The sequence below is a fragment of the Oryctolagus cuniculus genome, chromosome 18, assembly GCF_964237555.1.
Source record: "Oryctolagus cuniculus chromosome 18, mOryCun1.1, whole genome shotgun sequence".
NCBI classification, from domain to species: domain Eukaryota; kingdom Metazoa; phylum Chordata; class Mammalia; order Lagomorpha; family Leporidae; genus Oryctolagus; species Oryctolagus cuniculus.
In genome coordinates this window covers 23,396,588-23,419,723 of record NC_091449.1, presented here as the reverse complement: position 1 = coordinate 23,419,723, position 23,136 = coordinate 23,396,588, and the positions used below count along the sequence as shown (strand labels likewise).

At 44.6% G+C, this 23,136-nt stretch overlaps 1 protein-coding gene across 1 annotated transcript in view; it reads left to right on the top strand.

The window, feature by feature from the left end:
* The window catches only part of LOC127486210 (putative ATP-dependent RNA helicase TDRD12), a 104,723-nt gene that overhangs the window by 38,624 nt on the left and 42,963 nt on the right, over positions 1 to 23,136 (top strand). Inside the window, exons 9-11 of the mRNA XM_070063264.1 lie at positions 9,167 to 9,264; positions 10,532 to 10,608; positions 14,990 to 15,070. Of these exons, the coding sequence (XP_069919365.1) occupies positions 9,167 to 9,264; positions 10,532 to 10,608; positions 14,990 to 15,070 (256 nt within the window). The remainder of the gene's footprint in view (positions 1 to 9,166; positions 9,265 to 10,531; positions 10,609 to 14,989; positions 15,071 to 23,136) is intronic.

Sequence of the window (23,136 nt, the reverse complement as noted above, 5' to 3'; positions counted from 1 at the left end):
CTGGCTTCAGCCTGGGCAAGTCTCAGATGTTGTGGCCATTTGGGAACTGAACTAGCAAGTGGAAAACCTCTCTCTCTCTCTCCCTTTCGAATAAATAAATAAATCTTTTTAAAAAATATACATGGTTCATACCTTACAAGTGGCTGCTTAATCTGCTGTGCCATAATGCTGGCCTCTCATGCATATCTTTGAAAAGGAAAATGTTATAGTGAACCAACAAAAGCTGATGTGAAGTATGACTAGATGGTTATGTAAAAAAGCAAAATTGTTAGATGTTGTTTATGCATGTAATTATTTTCCTTTAATCCTTGTAAAAAGCTATTTTAACTGTATTTCAATTAATTTTTGCTATTTCTCTTTGAAATTGCCTTATATAATTTTATTTTAATTTTTAAAAATTAAGTTATTTGAGAGACAGAAAGGGCAGGAAGGGAGAGAGCTTGCCCCCATGTGTTGTCTCCATGTGCCTGTAACAGCCCAGGGCCAGGTTGGGGGGTGCTGAAGTCAGGAGCCAGGAACTCAGTCCAAGTCTCTGACATGTGTAGCAGGACCCTGATCACTAAAGCCATCGCTGCTGTCTCTCAGGGTCTGCATTAGCAGGAAGCTGGAGTCGGGAGCCTAAGTCAGGCATTGAACCTAGGCACCACAATATGAAACATGAACGTCAGTTGCTAGGCCAAATGCCCATTCTACATTACATATATTTTTTAAAACCAAAGAGTAATGCTTTGCTAATGGTTGGTCAAATAAATAGCATAAAATGGCTGTCATGGAAAGTGATTTTCTCCTGTTCATACTTTTTTTTTGGAAGATTTATTTTTTTTTTTTATTTGAAAGACAGAGTTACAGACAGAGAGGTCTTCCATCCACTCGTTCACTCTCCAGATGGCCGCAATGGCTAGAGCTACGCCAATCCAAAGCCAAGAGCCAGGAGCTTCTTCCAGGTTTCCCACGTGGGTGCAGGGGCCCAAGCACTTGGGCCATCTTCTGATATCCCAGGCCATAACAGAGAGCTGGATTGGAAGAGGAGCAGCCAGGACTAGAACCGGCGCCCATATGGGATGCTGGTGCTTCAGGGCAGGGCTTTAACCCACTGCGCCATAGCACTGGCCCCTCCTGTTCATACTTGTCTCATCCTAGGTTGCTCCCCAGACATAAACCTTTTTATTTTAAAGCTCTTTATTTTGATATTTAATTCTGAACTTTAAAAATAATTACATATGTGTATTTTTTACTGTTTTGAGGCTTGTCAGCTGTAGACATGGTCATGATTTCTGTGACAGATGAGCTCCCGTACCCCTGTCCACAGTCATTCCTTCTAAAGACCTTTATGAAGCACTTACTCTAAGTCAGGTGCTATTCTGGCGATTCATCTGCTTCTGCGGAGTTTGCATCCATCTTCTCAGTAGAAGTATTTTTAGAATAATCCCAGACATTCTAAAAAGTTGGAGAACATTGTAAAGAGTGTTTTTCCCAAAACCACTAAAAAAAAAGTTGCTGCCTTAATGTCCATCGTTCCCTAATACCTGAGTGTTTCTTCATCAGACAAGGACATTCCCCCAAATATCCACAACAGCCATCAAAAGCGGAATGGAATGGTAGCAGGCACCCGTGTGACCCTGTAACCCTCAGACCCCAGTCAGATTCTGCTGATAGTGGAGGGATGCGGGTTAGCGCCACTGAACTGCTTTAGTGATCGTCTCCTGAGTGCTGTGCCGTCGGGAGCTGTTCCCCGGTCCTTCCTGATGCCTTACCTGACTGCGCGCCGTGTCCTTCAGCCTTGCCTTGGGCTGTTCATCCCGTCCCGTCCTGCCAGACGACGCAGGGTTTCCCTTGGCCCTGTTCCTGATGGAGTTCACTGTATCACTGAGGAAGGTGGAGCCCGCCGGGCTTCTCCACTGAAAGCTGTGCTCTTGCCCATTGTGAGGGCTTTGCAGACAGGTGCTGGGAAACCATGTAAAGACTTCTGTCCCTTGTATTTGCTCATGTATTCATGAGCATATTAATGTGGATTCCTATCTGTAACAGAAATCAGCAGCTCTTCTAAATTGCCCTGGCTTCCTTTCATAGGGAATGGCATTTTTCAGCCAAAATCTGGGAGCCAGGTGTGGTTGTTAGGGTACCATTGCTCTGAGGCACTCCTGTGGACAGAAGCAAGGATATGTATGTCTTTGGCGTGTGTGTACATCTGTACATCTATTATCTTTTCTATGTATTGAAAATCAGGAGTTGGGGCCGGCGCTGTGACACAGCGGGTTAAAGCCCTGGCCTGAAGCGCCAGCATCCCATATGGGCGCCGGTTCAAGACCCGGCTGCTCCACTTCCGATCCAGCTTCTGCTATGGTCTGGGATAGCAGTAGAAGATGGCCAAAGTCCTCGGGCCCCTGCACCCATGTGGGAAACCTGGAAGAAGCTCCTGTTTCCTGGCTTCAGATTGGTGCAGCTCCGGCCATTGCGGCCAATTGGGGAGTGAACCATTGGATGGAAGACCTCTCTCTGTCTCTCTCTAACTGTTTTAAATAAATAAATAAATCTTAAAAAGAAAATCAGGAGTTGATGTGTATGTGTGTCCATACACACACATATTTATATCTGTCTCTTTTGGTGTCATTAGAAGTTAACTTTTTTTAAAAAAATTATTTATTGAAAAGGCAGAGTTACAGAGAGAGGAAGAGAGAACAAGTGACATCTTCATCTGCTGGTTCATGCCCTAAATGGCTGCAGTAGCCAGGCCTGGGCCAGGCCAAAGCCCGGAGCCCAGAGCTCCATCTGGGTCTCATGTGTTTTTCAAGGGCCCAGGTACTTGGGCCATGGTCAGCTGCTTTCCCAGGAGCACTAGCAGGGAACTGGATCAGAAGTGGGGCAGCTGGGACTCAAACTGGCACTCATAGGGAGTGCTGTCATCACAGGCAGCAGCTTAGCCTGCTGTGCCACAGTGGCCCTGATGTTAGTAACATGTTTGACGGATTTTTTTTCCTCCTTTCCTTCTGTAGATTAGTGTTTCTTCATCTCTCATCCTTTTCTCTTAGCCTTCTTTTTTCTTTTGAAAAATTATTTATTTGAGAGGCAGAGAGAACACTTGCATTTGCTGTTTCACATCCCAGAATGCCTGGGCTGGACTGGGGTTGAAGCTGGGAGCCTGGGATGCTATCCGAGTCTTCTAAGTGGGAGGCAGGAATCAGATTACTGGAGCTGTCACCGCTGCCTCCCAGAGTCAGCATTAGCAGGAGGCTGGAGCCAGAGCCAGAGCCAGGTGACCTAGGTGTGCTGACATGGATGTGTGTGTCTCAACTGCTAGGTTAAGTGCCCACCAAGCTCCTTTTTTTCTATTTTGTATTTACTTTTACTTTAAATGAACTGATTTCTGAGAGGTTTTCTTAATTTTTTGAATGTCATCCTCTTTGTTTCCAGTCTAGTATTTATCTTTTGAGTTTTCAGTTTAAAGACTTTTTATTGCCTAATTTTTTTTGTTTGCCTGCCTTTTTATATCCAACTGTTTTGTTCCATGAATACTATTCCTTATTCTCGCTGGTGTTCTAAATAGTTTTACAGACTTTTACATCTTTTTAAAAATCCTTTCAGACCGTTATTTTATTTCAGGCCTGAATCTCCCTTCCCACGCTTTGTTTCTTGATTGCCATGTATTGATGGCACTGCACTACTTTGTGCTTTTTGTTTGAAGGCTGATCTTGTGTGGACATTTTCTCTTTGTGAATTTCAACTACTACCTCTACTCCAGCTCCAGATTGGAGTTTGTGTTCTCAGCTGAGATGCTGCACCCCCAAACAGGTAGTGTAATTCTAGACCCCAGCTACGCATGCCTGGCCTGCACAGTACCTTAGAGAAGGATCAGACCAGAATGCGGTATCAGCTCACATTGCCGTGTTAGCTCTTTGTTTCAGTAGTTTAGTGTCTAATGGCTGGTTTTCTTATTAGTACTTAGAGTGAACACTGCTGGAACTGCCTCTGGAGGTTCCTAGGAGATGATGTGGGGTTGGATTCCCTTCCTTGGAAGTCATGCCTCAATTTTTACAACCTGTAAATACCCAGCTTGATTATCTGTAGTATTCACTAAATGATTGTTTTCACTTCTCAAAATCAGATTTAGGCTTAGCTGATGAAGATTTATTTAAGATTTATTTATTTATCTGAAAGGCAGAGTTACAGAGAGGCAGAGGGAGAGAGACAGGTGTTCCATCTGCTGGTTCAGTCCCCAGAGGGCTGCAATTCCAGGAGCTGAGCCTCTTCCTGGTCTCCCATATGGGTGCAGGGGCTCAAAGACTTGGACTATCTTCTGCTTTCCCAGGCCATAGCAGAGAGCTGGATCAGAAGTGGAGCAGCCAGGACTTGAACCGATGCCCAAATCGGATGCCAGCACTGCAGGTGGTGGCTTTACACCACAGCGCCAATCCATGATGAAGATATTTGAAAGAGAGTGCTTTAGAATTTTTTATACCTCCTGGGTTATTCAGATTCAGCTTGTTTACTTTCATCTTAAATTTTTTTTAAATTTATTTTAAGGTATAGGGAGAGAGAATTTCTATCTGCTAGCTTACGTCCCAAACACCCACAGTGGCCAAGGATGAGCCAGGCTGAAGCTGAGAACCAGGAACACAACCCAGGTCTCCCGTGTAGGTGGCAGGTACCCAGTTACTTGAGACATCCCCACTGCCTTCTGGGGTCTGCATTAGGAAGAAGCTGCAATGAGAAGCTGTAGCCAGGAATCAAGTCCAGGTGCTCCTGTGTGGGATGTGGGTCTCATAACCACTAGGACAAATGCAGGTGCCCATCATCCTGTTTTCTGGTAGCTTCTGTGTCTTTTTTTTTTTTTTAAGATTTATTTTATTTATGAAAGAGTTACAGAGAGAGGAAGAGCCAGAGAGAGAGATTTTCCATCCACTGATTCACTCCCCAAATGACTGTGATGGCCAGAGCTGAGCTGAGCTGAAGCCAGGAGTCAGGAGTTTTTTCTGATCTCCCATGCAGGTGCAGGGGCCCAGGGACTTGTGCCATCTTATACTGCTTTCCCAGGCCATAGCAGAGAGCTGAATTGGAAGAGGAGCAGCCTGGACTAGAACTGGTGCCCATATGGGATGCTAGCACTGCAGGCCGGGCCTTTAGCTCACTGCACTACAGCGATCGATGGCCCTCTGTGTCTGTTGCATGATAAAGTGAGATGCACAGGACAGAGCTGGTGTAGCAGAGAGATGGCTGTATATCAGAGGACAAGGAACTAGAGTCGTATTTGAGGAAGAGTAGGGCAGAGAAGGTACAATGGGTCCTTCAGAGCTCATGTAGTGCAGGTATCTATTGTTCCGTGTACCCCTAAAAGAAGTGATGTGCATAGTTGTGAACCTGAACTTGGCTGAAACTGACTTACAGTCAGTATTCCAGTTACAACAAATCTCCCCATTTTATAATGCTCTGGATTCTGTGATCAGGACCTCAGAGTGGCCCCCAGGAGTGTTTGTCACTGTTTCTCAGTGTCTTGGGCCTCAGCTGGAAAGACATAGAGGCTGATGGTAACCAAACACTGGGATTCACCTGAAGACTGTGTAGTCAGGTTCTGGCAGTTGATGCTGGCTTTGGGCTGGAACCTCAGCTGAGGCTGTTGTCTGACCTGTAGCAGCCTTGTGTTGCTTGGGCACCTCCCAACCTGGTGGCTGGGTTTCAACAGTGAGTGTCCAAGAGAGCAAGTCTTGTTGTGATCTAGCCTTAGAGTCATGCAGCATCACTCCCATGTCTTTGATGAACCCACTCAGGTTCATGGGAAAGTAAAATACTCGTAGATCCCATCTTGCTATGGGAGTCAAAGTCGCATTGTAATTATGTGTTGGGAGATAAGACTGTTGCCTTCTTTGGAAAAGATCTCTGCTAAGTTGGGAAAATAAATTATGTTTCATTTTTCATTAAACTGATAGGGGAATTTTTAGAACCTTTTTCTTAACAGTCAGGGTTGACACAAGATTTTTTTTTAACTTTTATTTAATGAATATAAATTTCCAAAGTACAGCTTATGGATTACAATGGCTTCCCCCCCATAACGTCCCTCCCACCTGCAACCCTCCCCTTTCCCACTCCCTCTCCCCTTCCATTCACATCAAGATTCATTTTCGATTCTCTTTATATACAGAAGATCAGTTTAGCATACATTAAGTAAAGATTTCAACAGTTTGCTCCCACACAGAAACATAAAGTGAAAAATAATAGATGATTTTTTAAATGATGATGAAATCAGATCAGACCTATTGTCATGTTTCATCCCAGTGAGAGTCAAGTTGGGAATTGATAATTTCTTCTTCTTTTTTTTTTTTTTTACAGAAGATCAGTTTAGTATACATTAAGTAGGCCGGCGCCGTGGCTCAATAGGCTAATCCTCCGCCTTGCGGCGCCGGCACACCGGGTTCTAGTCCCGGTTGGGGCGCCGGATTCTGTCCCGGTTGCCCCTCTTCCAGGCCAGCTCTCTGCTATGGCCAGGGAGTGCAGTGGAGGATGGCCCAGGTGCTTGGGCCCTGCACCCCATGGGAGACCAGGAAAAGCACCTGGATCCTGGCTCCTGCCATCGGATCAGCGCGGTGCGCCGGCTGCAGCGGCGGCCATTGGAGGGTGAACCAACGGCAAAGGAAGACCTTTCTCTCTCTGTCTCTCTCTCTCACTGTCCACTCTGCCTGTCAAAAATTTAAAAAAAAAAAAAAAAAAAAAAAAAAAAAAAAAAAAGTATACATTAAGTAAAGATTTCAACAGTTTGCACCCCCATAGAAACACAAAGTGAAATATACTGTTTGAGTACTTGTTATAGCATTAAGTCTCATTAAGGACAGAGATCCTACATGAGGAGTAAGTGCACAGTGACTCCTGTTGTTGACTTTACAAATTGACACTCCTGTTTATGGCATCAGTAATCTCCCTATGCTCCAGTCATGAGTTTCCAAGGCTATGGAAGCCTTTTGAGTTCTCCGACTCTTATCTTGTTTAGACAAGGTCATAATCAAAAGTGGAGGTTCTCTCCTCCCTTCAGAGAAAGGTACCTCCTTCTTTGAAGACCTGTTCTTTCCACTGGGATCTCACTCACAGAGATCTTTCATTTAGGTTTGGTTTGGTTTGGTTTTTGTTTTGTTTTGTTTTTTTGTTTTTGTTTTTTTTTTTTTTTTTTTTTTTTTTTTTTTTGCCAGAGTGTCTTGGCTTTCCATGCCTGAAATACTCTCGTGGGCTTTTCAGCCCGATCAGAATGCCTTTAGGGCTGATTCTGAGGCCAGAGTGCTGTTTAGGACATCTGCCATTCTATGAGTCTGCTGAGTATCTCGCTTCCCATGTTGGATCACTCTCCCCTTTATTTATTCTATCGGTTAGTGTTAGCAGGTACTAGACTTGTTTATGTGCTCCCTTTGACTCTTAGTCCTTTCATTATGATCAATTGAACTGAAATTGATCACTTGAACTAGTGAGATGGCATTGGTACATGCCACCTTGATGGGATTGAATTGGAATCCCCTGGTATGTTTCTAACTCTACCATTTGGGGCAAGTCAGCTTGAGCATGTCCCAAATTGTACATCTCTTCCCTCTCTTATTCCCACTCTTATATTTAACAGGGATCACATTTCAGTTAAATTTCAACACTTAAGAATAACTGTGTATTAATTACAGAATTAAACCAGTCATATTAAGTAGAACAGACAAAAAAATACTAAGAGGGATAACGTATTAAGTTGTTCATTAACAGTCAGGGCTATGCTGATCAAGTCACCGTTTCTCATAGTGTCCATTTCACTTCAGGAGGTTTCCTTTTTGGTGTTCAGTCAGTTGTCACTGATCAGGGAGAACATATGATATTTGTCCCTTTGGGACTGGCTTATTTCACTCAGCATGATGTGTTCCAGATTCCTCCATTTTGTTGCAAAGGACCGAATTTCATTGTTTTTTACTGCAGTATAGTATTCTAAAGAGTGCATATCCCATAATTTCTTTATCCAGTCTACCATTGATGGGCATTTAGGTTGGTTCCAGGTCTTGGCTATTGTGAATTGATCTGCAATAAACATTAGGGTGCAGACTGCTTTTTTGTTTGCCAATTTAAATTCCTCTGGGTAAATTCCAAGGAGTGGGATGGCTGGGTCGAACAGTAGGGTTATCTTCAGGTTTCTGAGGAATCTCCAGACTGACTTCCATAGTGGCTTGACCAGTTTGCATTCCCACCAACAGTGGGTTAGTGTCCCTTTTTCCCCACATCCTCGCCAGCATCTGTTGTTGGTAGATTTCTGTATGTGAGCCATTCTAACTGGGGTGAGGTGAAACCTCATTGTGGTTTTGATTTGCATTTCCCTGATTGCTAGTGACCTTTGAACATTTTTTCATGTGCCTGTTGGCCATTTGGATGTCCTCTTTTGAAAAATGTCTATTGAGGTCCTTGGCCCATCTCTTAAGTGGGTTGTTGGTTTTGTTGTTGTGGAGTTTCTTGATCTCTTTGTAGATTCTGGTTATTAACCCTTTATCTGTTGCATAGTTTGCAAATATTTTTTCCCATTCTGTCGGTTGTCTCTTCACTCTCCTGACTGTTTCTTTTGCAGTACAGAAATTTCTCAATTTGATGCAATCCCAATAGTTGATTTTGGCTTTGACTGCCTGTGCCTCCCGGGTCTTTTCCAGAAACTCTTTGCTTGTGCCAATATCTTGAAGGGTTTCTCCAATGTTCTCTAATAACTTGATGGTGTCAGGTCGTAGATTTAGGTCTTTAATCCATGTTGAGTGGATTTTTGTGTAAGGTGTAAGGTAGGGGTCTTGCTTCATGCTTCTGCATGTGGAAATCCAGTTTTCCCAGCACCATTTATTGAATAGACTGTCCTTGCTCCAGGAATTGGTTTTAGATCCTTGATCAAATATAAGTTGGCTGTAGATGTTTGGGTTGATTTCTGGTGTTTCAATTCTGTTCCATTGGTCTATCCGTCTGTTTCTGTACCAGTACCATGCTGTTTTGATTACAACTGCCCTGTAGTATGTCCTGAAATCTGGTATTGTGACACAAGATTTTAAATTCCATGTAAAGTCCTATTTTGTATTTTCCTGTATTAAGATTTCATAATGGTGTTTATTTTTATTAATTTTTTGGTATCCTTTCTATCAATAACACCTTTCAAAGTAGCTTTTTTATCACTGTTTTTCTTTTTCAGATAAAGATGTGAATTGTAATATGGATTCATTGAGAGATTCACCTAAAAAGAAATCTGAAAAGAAACAGCAGTGCCTCTCTTTAAAAGATGAAAATAAGGTTGTATTTTCCTTTAAAGATTTATTTATTTATTTGAAAGTCAATGTTACACAGAAGGAGACGCAGAGAGAGAGAGAGAGAGAGAGAAAGAGGGAGGTCTTCCACCTGCTGGTTTACTCCTCAGCTGGCCGCAGTGGCTGGAGCTGGGCTGATCTGAAGCCAGGAACCAGGAGCTTTTTCTGGGTCTCCCACGTGGGTGCAGGGGCCCAAGGACTTGGGCCATCTTCTACTGTTTTCCCAGGCCATAGCAGAGAGCTGGATCAGAAGTGGAGCAGCTGTGACTCGAACTGGCACCCATATGGGATGCCGGTACTGCAGGCGGCAGCTTAACCCGCTACACCACAGTGCTGGCCCAATAAAATTGTGTTTTTAAAATGCTCATTTTATACACAATTTGCAAAATGTTAATAATATTCTTTAGAGTCTATTAGGAACCAAAAACATGGTTTCTATTAGAAAAATCCTTGGCTACAATAGTTTTGTTTATGAAACCAGACTTTACATGTTTGGTTACTTTGAAAGAGCTCCAGCTCCCCTCCTACCAAGCTCTTGTTTATGGGACTAATGGCCTCTGCAAAATTAGGTGTTCTCATTTAGGACTGTGAAAACCTGGCATTCTGGGACACTCTTAATAGTTTGTTGCAGGGCTGGTATTGTGGCTCAGCCAGTTAAGCTGCTGCCTTCAGCAGCAGCATCTCATAGGGGTACAAGTTCTAGTTCCTGTTGTTCCGCTTCCAGTCCAGCTCCCGCTCATATGCCTAGGAAAGCAGCAAAAGGATGGCCCAAGTCCTTGGGCCCCTCCCTTGGGCCCTGTGTGGGAAATCTAGATGGAGTTCCAGGCTCCTGCCTTTGGGCTGGCCCAGTCCTGGAAGTTGAGCTATATTAGGGGAGTGAACCAGTGGATGGAAGATCAATGTCTTTCTCTCCCACCTTCTCCCTTTGTCCCTTTAACTCTGCCTTTCAACTAAGTAAATTAATCTTTTATTTAAAAAAGTTTATTTCAGTTCTAACTGCCCTGCAGTAGTTTTGGCGAGAATGGTGAGTATCATTATGGGACATTGTAAAGCTGCCTTCTCTTCCGTCTAGTGACTCCAGCAGGGGTGTAACCTGTAATCATCTGCCTTTGCGTTCTTTGTCTCAGCAGATTGTTTTGTATATGAAAATTACCTGGACTGGTTCCTCTTGAGAATAATTCCCATGGATTTTTATTTAAAAAGAAATGTCTATATCTGTATGTTGCTGACATACTTTTTTTTTCTTATTGAAGTGTATTGAATCTTCAGCATACTGGCCAACAAAAAGAGGAATAACCATATATGCCGACCCAGATATCCCAGCAACAAGGTATGATTTAAAAATTCAGCATAATTGGGTAGAGCCTGTAGTGTAATGTTGTCTTCTCTGTGGGAGACTGTTTCCATGAAACCAAAGTCTACAGACACTCGAGTCTCTTGTGTGACCCATGCACATTTCCATGTGCTAAATCATCTCTAGATTACTTCTGTGACTAGTACAGCGTGGCTGCTATGCCAGTAGTCATTAGACTGTATTGTTTGGGGCATAATCACAGGGAAAGGCATCTGCACATGTTCAGTGCAGACATAGATTTTTTTCTGAGTATTTTTTTAACTTTTATTTAGTAAATATAAATTTCCAAAGTACAGTTTATGGATTACAATGGCTTCCCCCCCTCATAACTTCCCTCCCACTCGCACCCCTCCCATCTCCTGCTCCCTCTCCCATTACATTCACATCAAGATTCATTTTCAATTATCTTTCTATACAGAAGATCGATTTAGTATATATTAAGTAAAGATATCATCAGTTTGCACCCACACAGAACATAAAGTGTAAAATACTGTTTCAGTACTAGTTATAGCTTTAATTCACATTGGACAGCACATTAAGGACAGAGATCCCACATGAGGAGTAAGTACACAGTGACTCCTGCTGTTGACTTAACAATTTGACACTCTTGTTTATGGAGTCAGTATTCTCTCTAGGCTCTAGTCATGAGTTGCCAGGGCTATGGAAGCCTTTTGAGTTCGCCGACTTCGATCTTATTCAGACAAGGTCATAGTCAGAAGTGGAAATTCTCTCCTCCCTTTATTTGAAATTCAGAGTTACAGAGAGAGAGGGAGAGAGGGAGATCTTCTATCTGCCAGTTCACTCTCCAAGTGGCCACAGTGGCTGGAGTTGGGCCATACCGAAACCAGGAGCTTCTTCCAGGTCTCCCACATGGGTACCAGGGGCCCAAGTACTTGGGCCATCCTCTGCTGCTTTCCCAGGTGTATTAGCAGGGAGCTAGATTGGAAGTGGAGCAGCTGGGACTCGAACCAGTACAGATGTGGGATGCCAGTGTCACAGGCTGTGGCTTTATCCACTACATCACAACGCCAGCCCCATCTGAGCATTTTTCGATGTGTGGTTTCTTGAACCCACAGATTTAATAAACCCAGAGATTAAACAGATTAAAACCCAGGGATATGAAGGGACTAGTGTTGTGGCACAACAGGTTAAGTCACCACTTGAGACACCCATATCCCGAATTGGAATGCCAGTTTGAGTTCCAGCTGCTTTGTTTCCAATCCAGTTCCCTGCTAATGTTCATGGGAAGGCAGCAGATGATGGCCCAAGTGCCTGGGCCCCTGCCATCCATGTGGGAGACCTGGATGGCATTCCTGGTGGCTTCACCCTGACTCAACCATGCTTGTTGCAGGCCTCTGGGAGGTGGACCTGGGCTAGACAATCTCTGTCTCTAGTTGTCTCTGTTACTCTGCCCTTAAAATAAATAATCTCACATTTATTTATAAATGGTACACATACATATATAGGCAGAGAGACAAGGAATGAGATAGACAGCTCCAATCCACTGGTTCCCACCCAAAATACCTGCAATGACCAGGACTGAGCCAGGCTGAAACCAGGTACCCAGAACTCAACTCAAGTCTCCGGTGTAGCAGGCAGGAACCCAGCTCACATCATGCTGCCTCCTAACGTCTGCATTGTCAGGAAACTGGAATTGGGAGCTGAGGCTAGGAATGGAATCTGGGCACTCTGATGTGGGACATGAGCCTCCTAACTGGTGTCTTAACCACTAGGCCATATGCCTATCTGATTGAACATATATTAATGTAAAGGAAAAATCATGTGATGATTGCTTAGCAACAAAAACTCAATGAAAATGGGTGCTAGATGACCTTATTTCCTTGTTGGACAGAGTAGTTTCTGTAAGGCAGGTCCAGTGAAGGCCAGCATGGGGTGGTCTGGGTATGGAGCATGGGTATACACAGACCAGAGGGCAGGATTACTTAGGGGGTTAAGAGTTAGTGGGGAGCAAAGCCTGGATTGTCATCTCCTTAAAGATGAGTATCAAGGGTTTTGACTATAAACTTGTCTCATCAAGATATGTGTCCATAACATTAAAGAAACCACAGAAAAGCCATCACACTATACCACTTCCTTTGTAGTCTAAGAACTTAAGATAGTGTTCTACTTTTCCCCTCCTGGACTATATGCTGTAGATGGCATGTGATGTATTTATATACTAGAATCTATTATGACATTTTTTTCCCAAAGAAACCTTTAATGAGTACAAATTTCATAAGTATGACTTTAGGAATATAGTGACTCTTCCCACCATACCTGCCCTTCCACCTCACCTCCTCCTCCTCCCCCCCCCCATTCCCAGTCCCATTATCCATTAAGGAAAAGAAAAAAATGTTCCTTGACAGTCAAGACAAGTGCTGTTCAAGTCATTGCTTCTCAAAGTACCAATTTCCCTTCTACAGATTTCCTTTTAGGTGCTGTGTTAGTTATCACAGATCAGGGAGAATATATGGTATTTGTCCCTTTTGGACCTCATCCATTTTGTTGCAAATGACTGGATTTCATTTTTGTTTTTACAGTTGTGTAGTATTCCATAGAGTACATATACTATAATTTCTTTATCCAGTCTTTAGTTGATGGGCATTTAAGTTGATTCCGTGTCTTTGCTATTGTTAATTGAGCTGCAGTAAACATGGGGGAGCAGATAACTCTTTTGTTTGCTGATTTTATTTCCCTTGGGTAAATTCCCAGGAGTGGGATGGCTAGGTCATATGATATCTCCCTACTGTCTTCCATAATGGCTTTACCAATTTACATTCCCACCAACAGTGGACTAGGGTACCTTTTCTCCCACATCCTCACCAGCATTTGTTGTTTGTTGATTTCTGTATGAAAGCCATTCTAACTGGGGTGAGGTAAAACCTCATTGGGGTTTTGATTTGCATTTCCCTGATGACTAGTGATCCTGAGCGTGTGTCTCTTTTCCTCTTTTGACAAATGTCTGTTTAAGTCCTTTGTGCATTTTTTAACTGGGTTGTTTGTTGTTGTGGAGTTTCTTGATCTGTTAATATATTCTGGTTATTAGTCCTTTATCAGTTGCATAGTTCACAAATATTTCTCCCATTCAGTTGCCTCTTTACTTTCCTGAGTGTTTCTTTTGCAGTAAGGAAGTGTCTCAATTTGATGTAATCCCATTTGTTAACTTTGGCTTTGATAGCCTGTGCCTCTGGGGTCATTTCCAAGAACTCTTTGCCTGTGCCAATGTCTTGCAGGGTTTCCCCAATATTCTCTAATAATTTGATGCTATCAGGTCGTAGATTTAGGTCTTTAACCCATGTTGAGTGGATTTTTGTGTAGGTGTTAGGTAGGGGTCCTGCTTAATGCTTCTGCATGTGGAAATCTAGTTTTCCCAGCACCATTTGTTGAAGAGACTGTCCTTGCTCCAGGGATTGGTTTTAGCTCCTTGGTCAAATATAAAGTTGATTGTAGATGCTTGGATTGATTTCTGGCATTTCTATTCTGTTCCATTGGTCTATCCATCTGTTTTTGTACCAGTACCAAGCTGTTTTGATTATGACTGCCTTTTAGTATGTCTTGAAAATGACTTTGATTTAAACACTCAAGTATCTTTCAGAAAGATTTAACTAACTACACTGTAGCCTTAGTATGTAGTTAAGTTGGAACATTTGCCTCTAAACCAGATAACTGCTGGTGATGAATTCTTTTAGCTTTGTATGTCTGAAAAAATTAGTAGTTTCACTTTGGAAAACAATATTTTCACTTGGTCTAGAATTCTACATTGACAGTCCCTTCTTTGCTGTATTTTAAACTTACTGCTCTTCTGCCTTCTTGCTTGTATCATTCTTGGTGCAAAGTCTGTCATCTTTTTCTCTGTTCCTCTGTTTGCCATATGTCTCTTCTTCTGAGTGCTTTTAAGATTTTATCGATAGTACCAGTATGAGCAATTTAATTATTATTTGTCTTGATGTAGTTTTTCTCATATTTTTTTGAAGATTTATTTATTTATTTGAAAGTCAGAATTACACACAGAGAGAGGAGAGGCAGAGAGAGAGGTCTTCCATCCAATGGTTCACTCCCCAATTGGGTGCAATGGCCAGAGCTGCACTGATCCATAGCCAGGAGCCAGGAGCTTCTTCCAGGTCTCCCACGTGGGTGCAGGGGCCCAAGGGCTTGGGCCATCTTTTGCTGCTATCCCAGGCCACAGCAGAGAGCTGGATTGGAAGAGGAGCAGCCGGGACTAGAACCAGCACCCATATGAGATACCGGCGCTTCAGGCCAGGGCGTTAACCTGCTGCACACAGCGCCAGCCCCAAGATATCTTCAAAATTGGGGCAAATAGGTTCACAAATTTTTAACAATGCTTTTTGATTTCTAGTGCTTCAAGTCAGAAACCAAATGAGAAACCACTTTGCCTGGCTGAGAAGAAGGATTATGATGAGAAGAATGGCTGTGTGAAGTAAGAGTTTTTGTTTGCCTGAATTGTTTATTGAAATGATTGTAATAAAATTATAAGGAGGAATTGATATATTTTATTATTAATTTCAAACCTATGTTCTCATCAGAAAATATCTATACAGTAAGACTCCTGCAGGCTCTGAGCTATGCTTTTCCTTCCTGATCAACAGTGTCTCTGTTTGGGGCTTTGTTCCAGAATGTCGTTTCCTTCACATTCCTGATTCTCTTGTGAAGTGAACAGGTTTATAAAATGAAGTAGACAAAATTGGGGCTGTTGATTCTCTATGGGTTGGTGTTTGTTTTCCTCCTAGTTTTATGGGGTTAAACAGGTCTCCTACCTGCTGGAGAACTGTTGGCAGCAGAACAGTAAATTATATACTTGTGTGGTCCACAAAATATTTTCCTGTCAGTTTTCTTTATTATTATTACTATACCAGCCTAAGCAGTTTTATATTGGAAATAGCAACAGCTGCACTGGAGCCACTAGAATGGCAGAAAGTTGGGAGGTGAATGGGTCCTAATCTATCCACTGACTGGGCCAGGGAGTCGAAGTGGGGGTGGTGCTAGCTGTACCCCCAGAGGCCTCTGGCATAGCAGGAGCTCCTCGCAGAAGTCCAGGGCCAGACTTTGAAGGCTGCCATGGAGTCCACAGATCTGGAGGTAGCTGTTAATGCACCTGATTTTATGTCTCCCTGCAGTTGATTTCTTCTATTTTAAATTATAACCTACTTAATTAACTCTGGAATGTTATTCCCTTTTATTTCTATATTCGAAAATTCTGTCTTGTCTCTCACTCAGTGTCTTTTACTTAGAACCCTGTGGTTAAATGACATCAGTTATTCTAGCAGTCTTATTTACGGTGGAACCTTGAAGTGGCTCAAGATTAAACAGAAGAGAAGGAATAAGCAGTGGGTTTCCTAGAAACCCCAGGGTGGCCTGGAGATCCTGCCTGACTGGCCGTGCCATGTCCAAAGCCTGGGGAACCGAGTGCCGGTCATATCTGGCCCTCTGGTGAGGGCAACCTGAAAAAGAGACGTCCTTTTCTCAAGTATGATCTGCAGGTGTCACAGCCCTGTAATGAAATCTGTGTTGAAAACGGTAATAACGTCAGGAAAGGTGACACATACTGCCCGGCCAGTAAGGACGGTGTTCAAGGTCGAGCATCCACCAGCCTCCTCTGTTTGAAGCTTGTTTGCTTTTCCTGCCAGTTTCTGGCACTGATGGTGTTGCTCAGTCTGTAAGTACCATCATACAATTCTGTTTCTTTCTCCTTAGAATTATGTCTTTCACATAACTCATTTTGAAACCTCCAAATTATAGTGAGCTCAGGAAGAGGCCACCCTCGAGTCAGTCTTCTTGCCCATTCTGGGAATGCATGCCACTTGTCCTTTGGGTTCTTAGATCATTGGGTGGCAAGGAGAGTGTCAGGATCCACTCCAGAGTTGAAGGGCCCATAACTGCAAGAGAAGCTGCTCCCCTTGGTGTAGTCTGAGCTGCTTAGATTGTGCCTGAGGTGCGATTTCTAGCCTGTCATCAACTTCAGCAGGGGCCCTCGGTGTCTGCTGGGAATGGTGGTGAATTTCAGCTCCATGTGGTTGGTAGCAGCTCTCCACAGCATTATTGTGAAGAGGGTGTTGTTGCTGCAGCCAGAAGTGCCAGGGAGAGTACTTTCACGAATGCTTAAGGAGGTGGTCTGGGTGCAGGGAGAATGGAGTGCTGGCCAGTTGGCTCCTGTGTGTCATCTGGAATGTCTATGACCCTGTGGCTTTCTTTTCATTTCTTAGCCTGTCTTTCCTCTGTCTCATTCTTACTATAATATGTTCTTTATTATTGTCTACCATTAAACATTTTCACATTTGCCTACTTTGTACTACCCGCTTACTTAAAATGGAAATTTTTCTCTAAATACATGTGTTCTTTTTAAAGATACATTTATTTGTTTGAAAGGCATAGCTGTTGGGCAGCAAAGGGTTGGGGGAACTTGAGAGATTTATCTGCTGAGTCACTCCCCTCAAGTGACTCCAACAGCCAGTTCTGGGCCAGGAACTCCATCCAGATCTCCCACATGGGTGGCAGGGGTCCAAGTGCTTGGGCCACCTTCTCTTGCCTTCCTAGGCCCATCAGCAGGAAGCTGAATTAGAAGCAGAGCAGCTGGGACTTGAACTGGCACAACAATGCCATTGTTGTAAGCCGCAGCTTAACCCACTGCACCACAATGGTAGCCCCCAAATACATGTATTCTTTATAATACTGTCTCAATATCAGGGTTTCATCACCAGTGCTTAGTAAAGCTTTATAGACTGAAATGAGCTTCACAGAGGCTGTGGAATCCTGATGCTGGGCAGCTGTCTTTCCTAACCAGAGTGCTCTGCCAGAGTACACTGGCTGGTGAGCTCTGGTTACCACTTCTCTTCCCTCTTGAAGTCACATGTGTTCCTCCCATGATCCCATCCTCCGACATCCTGATTCTGTGAGATGGACATTCAGTGTCCACAGGCTCTGAGCACGGAACCGAGAGTGATGGAGTTCCTTATCTTCTGTTGCTTTTCCTGTGTGTGTGTGTGTGTGTGTGTGTGTATGTATGTGAGAGAGAAAGAAAGAGAATATGTGTTTGTTTACTGATGTAGCTCTAGAGTCCCCTCTGTTGTCTACACTTGTGTCTCCTTGGAGACCTCCCCAGAGCCTCTGGCCTGCCCTGGTTTGTGCCTGAGGAGCTCCATGTTTGGGAAACACTCTTGAACTGAATCCTTTCTCCTAGACCTCCCAGCTTTCTCTTCCTTGGTTTTACTCTCTTATTTTGGTAGAAAACATCCTTTGGTAACTTCCAGAGAAGGGAAACATGAAAGATACAATTTTTGAAACTTCCCCTAAATGCTTTTAAACTATCGGCACACTTGATCCATAGAGTGGGTGAACATTTTGAATGCATTTCTGCTTCATCCTCTGGTCTCCAGCTTCTGTTGCTGAGAGGTCCTCTCCTTTCTGATTCCTTATTTAAGAATCTTCCCGGCCTTTCAGAGTTCTCCTTTTTCAGTGATCTGGAACAAATGAATACCAGGAAAATCTGATTTTAAGAATTTCCCAGCCGGCGCCGCGGCTCACTAGGCTAATCCTCCACCTTGCGGTGCCAGCACACCGGGTTCTAGTCCCGGTCGGGGCGCCGGATTCTGTCCCGGTTGCCCCTCTTCCAGGCCAGCTCTCTGCTGTGGCCAGGGAGTGCAGTGGAGGATGGCCCAAGTGCTTGGGCCCTGCACCCCATGGGAGACCAGGAGAAGCACCTGGCTCCTGCCATTGGATCAGCATGGTGCGCCGGCCGCGGCGGCCATTGGAGGGTGAACCAATGGCAAAAGGAAGACCTTTCTCTGTCTCTCTCTCTCTCACTGTCCACTCTGCCTGTCAAAGAAAGAAAAGAAAAAGAAAGAAAAAGAAAATAAACCATAAAGCATTTTCTTAAACTCTTTGGAAACTAACCAGTTCTCCCGTTAGAGCCAGTGTGGGGAGATTTCATGCTGCAGTGCCAGTGGATCCTATTCATTGGTAAACTCATGTCTCTCACTTTGGAAAGTACTCTTGCCTTTCTATTTTATTGATCTCTTCTGCACCACATTCTTGTCTTTCAAGAACCATGAGTCACATCTTGGATTTCCTGGACTGGTCATGGAAATTTTTCTTTAATATTCTTCTGGAGAAAATGTAAGGTGCTGCAGTTAATACACCACTTGAGACACCTACATTCCATATTGGAGTGCCTGGATTTGAGTCCTGGATCTGCTTCTGACTCCAACTTCCTGCTAATTTGTACCCCAGGAAGCAGCCAGTGATGACCCAAGTGCATTTGCATGTAGGAAACCTGGATGGAGTCCTGGTGTTGGCCTGGTCCAGCCCTTACTATTGCAGGCTTTTGGGGGAATGAAGTAATGTATAGAAGATTCTCTCTGCCTGTCTTCCAAATGAATTAAAAAATGCTAAAAATACAAATACATTTTTTCTTCTGTTATTTCATCTCTTTTTGCTCTACTTTTGGGACATTTTCATAACTTTATTTTCTAATTTTACTGAGTCTTTAATTTCAAATATTAAATTGTATTTTGCTGGATTTTTCTCTCTTATGTGATGTCCCACCCTTGTTTCCTCTTAAGGATGTTTTCTCTTATTTCTCTAAGGATACTACTAATTTTGTGGAGACTTCTTCTCCCTGTAGTGTTTCTATTTTTTGCAAGATACAGTTATTTTTGTCTCTGCAAGGTGAGAGGTTTTCCCTAGATGGCTGTGGTCTTTGTCTGCTTTTATTTTCATGTAGGGGCCTAACCAGCCTCCTAAGGCTTCTGAGTGCCCAACAGCTCGTTGACTGTGAGTCTCATCGTGGAGTTAGCTGCTGTGGGGGAACCTCTGAAGTCTGTCTCTAGTCCTTCCTCCTCAGTAGGTCAGATGCCCCAGGAAAAGTCCTCCTGTCTCTTGCCATGGGACAAGATCTGCTTGCCAGGGTCCTGGGTGCTGAGTGACAGAAGCCAATCAAACTGTCATTTTTCAGTTGTTAGCTTAACCTCCCTCTTTCTAAGTACAGTCCTTCTGAGACAGGATGGAAGCAGGGGCTATGCAGTCAAGCCCCTCCCAACCTGACATGTGTCCATATCCAGCTTGAAACCAATCGGAGCAAGGAGCATCAGATCCTAACCACAGACGACCCCTGCTGCCCTGCTAAAGGACTTCCTCAACCTGTACCTGCCCCCTGTAACTCATGCAACAATAGGTGACTTTCCTGGGGTGGTGGTAGTAACGCCACCATTTTGAGGGTGTTGTGTGCAAAAAACAACAACAACAACAACAAAAACACAAGAGCACCTCTGCACAGGACACTAAGCCAGGTGCAGACCAAAATGCTTTGTGCCAACAGGGAGTCACCATACCTTCCCAACCCCATAAAAGCACCTGTTCGGCTACTGTTGGAGAACCAGTTGGCAGAACCTCTTCATGCCATGCTTTCCACCTTGTGCTCCAACACAAGACCCCCAACGAATCTTGTGTGGGTTGCACATTGGCCTCTTGTGCGTTGATACTTGCAGGTGAGCCAAAGAACCTGGGGTCAGTAACATGTTTCTGGTTGGAACCTGGCAAAGGGAGTATTTCCCCTTGGGGAAGGTGAGGGTTGGTGGGTGTACAGACAGATGGAACCCTCTCTCAGTGGGGCAGTGGCTGCCTGTGCCTTTGCTTCAGGGTCTCTGCTGTTGGAGAGTTCTCTGACCTCCCAGAATCCCAGCTTACCCCACCCACTGTTTTTCTTTCCTCTCACCTGTTTTTCTTTCCTCTCTTTTTCCTCTTTAAGTCCTCGGGCTTGGTTTTTGGTTTTAGTTTTGGATTTTGATTTAAGGCACCTTGGCAGACATCACATGGGGTGGGTTGAAACTGTTGGCTCCTGGCACTGATCACGCAGCAGGGGACAGGTGGGTTGCCCCTGTGCACTCTGGTTACTGGGTAGAATCAACACAGCTGACTGCTGGAGCTGCAGCTTTGGTTTTGGTTTAGTCCTGTCTGAAAACTCCCAGTCGATGTCCTTTTACTCTGATCTTGCCTCCCAGGACATCATCTTGCTCCTGCCCTCCAGCCACGGCTCCCACTACCTGCAGGGTGGCTGGAGCTTCTAAGCCATTCAGATTCAGGTGCCCCATGGATATCACCCAGCAGGGATCATGGAGAACTGGTGGGGATCATCCCCTACCACACAGAGTCCATAGAGGCAGATTTGAGATTTTTCCTCCTGATCCTTCTGCCTCTCTGATCTTGACTGTTACTTTGTTTCTTGCTGCTTATATCTGCAGGTGGGTCAGGACCAGGGTGCTTGTATTCACGGATAGCTGCCCACTGGTGGAGACAATACCCAGTCCCAGGACCTTTAATAATAGGCCACAGACTCCATTGAAGGGCCCATATGGGAAACACTTCAAGTATCCCAGACACTGTCCCCTGGATTGCGTCTTAAACAATTGGGAACAGTTTAGGTTGGATGGCTAAAAAGGAAAAAGTTACTTTTTATTCAACATGGTATGACCTCAGTACAAGGAGAGGATCAAGAGACATGGCCCATGAACAGGTCACTAATTTATAACACCATTCTTTAACTGGGTTTTTGTGTTTTGAGGGAAAATGTGGAGAAATTCCTTGTGGTCAAGATTTTTTTGAAGCTCTGTCGGGACCCCAAGCTTCATGATTCCTGTTGAGGCTGCATGGCTGCTGTTCCTAGGCACCCTGTCCTGCAGTCCCTGACCGTTAGTTACTGACCTCATCTTTAGAACCCCAGCTCCTTGACCCCCATTGGCTTCTACCACTTTGTCCTCATCCTGTTGGCATCCCAGACGCTAACCCTGGTGTCACCTCCTCCATGCCTTCCACCCCTTCACAACCACCATCAGGAACAACCCACCTGTGTCCCCTTCCTGATGGGCCTCCACTGGGCTGCAGAAACAGCTGTCTTCTCTCCCACCCCACCTTCTATGACCCAGACTGCTTTCCTTTAAGAGGAGTAGCAGGTGGGGAAGGTGGAGTCCCAAAGTCCATGCTTCTTTCTCAGTAACTGAGCTGGGACTACCTCAAGAACAGTTTAGCTGGCTTTCTGAGATAGTGGAGGTTTAGAGGTGAATTTACAAAGCTAAGCTTGACCCTCTTACTAGGCAAGATGTTGTTGTTTGTTGTGCCCCCAGTGCATTTCCTCAAGAAGGCCAGAGAACAAGCAACCAGTTTTGTCACCACTCAGTATCCCAGGTAGGGACAGAGTGGTTCCAGATCAGGAACACAGTGGGATTGTAGATCAGACTGAGACAGGATGGCACAGCTTATTGCCTTATAACAGAGGGGATGAAAAGGTGTGTGATGCAGCCTGTTAATTATGACACAGTTAACAGGGACCATTCAGGAAAAGGAAGAGAACCAGCCAGCTTTTTGGGCTGGCTCACCGAGGCCTTTAGGAAATACATGAGCACAGATCCCGACTCTGCTGAGTGTGAGCCTTACTTGCTGGGTGTTTTATCATTCAGGCAGCCCCGACATTAGAAGAAACAAACACTGAGGCAGGACCTCAGACCCGATTGTTGATCATGACGGAGGAGGACTTCAGGGTCTTCCAGCAGTTGAGACAGGACAGAGGAGATGAGCAGAGGTAATAGATTGGCTAAAGTGGTGCAGCTTTCTGCTGCCCTAAATAATTAGCCACTCCAGGAGGAACCCCCAAAAGCCCAGAAGACCAGACAACCAGAGAGGGTACACCAGCCACAGATGCAGCCAGAGTGCCTATTGCAGGCTAGAGGGCCACTGGGGGACCCTGGCAAGAGACCCCTCCTGGCCAGCCTCTTGGATGGGAGGCAGGCGGTCACCTCCTGATGAGACCCAGGCACCTGCTCGGTTCCGACTTCAGCACGATCCTTCACCATCACTCTAGCAGAACCCCAGGCACTCTAGAAGTGGCAGGTAGGGGAACTGAGTTCCTTGTGTTCACCGGAGCCGCCTACTCTGTCCTGACTCATCCTGTCGGCCCCCTCTCCAACTGCAACTGCATGGTAACAGGTACAGACAGTCAACCTAAGGTAAGAGTTTACTTCCCCCCTTGCCTATGAGACCAGTCTAACCCACTCCCTTTTATATGTTCCTGAGCTAAACTTGGGGTTGCTGTCTCCCTAGAAAGGACCAGGTACAAATGATGGTGAGCCATCACAGGCAGCTGCCTGTCAGTACTTCTCAACCCCAAGAACCCAGAACATGCCAGTGTTCCTGAGAGTGTTAAAAATCAAGTAGACCCATCTGTATGGGACACTTCCACCCCAGGGCTAGCCCATAACATTTCCCCAGTAGAATATCCGTGAAAGAGACAGTACCCATCAGACAGTGGCCACGAAAGGAATCTGCCCCTGCTCTGGAAGTCCCTGGAGCTTGGATTGATTAAGCCTGTCAGTTTACCCTGCAGCACCCTGGTTCTCCCAGTCAGGAAGCCAAACGGGGAGTACTGCTTAGTATAGGACCTGTGGGTAGTGAGTGAGGCGGTTTTTCCTGTCACTATGTTATCCCAAACACATACACTCT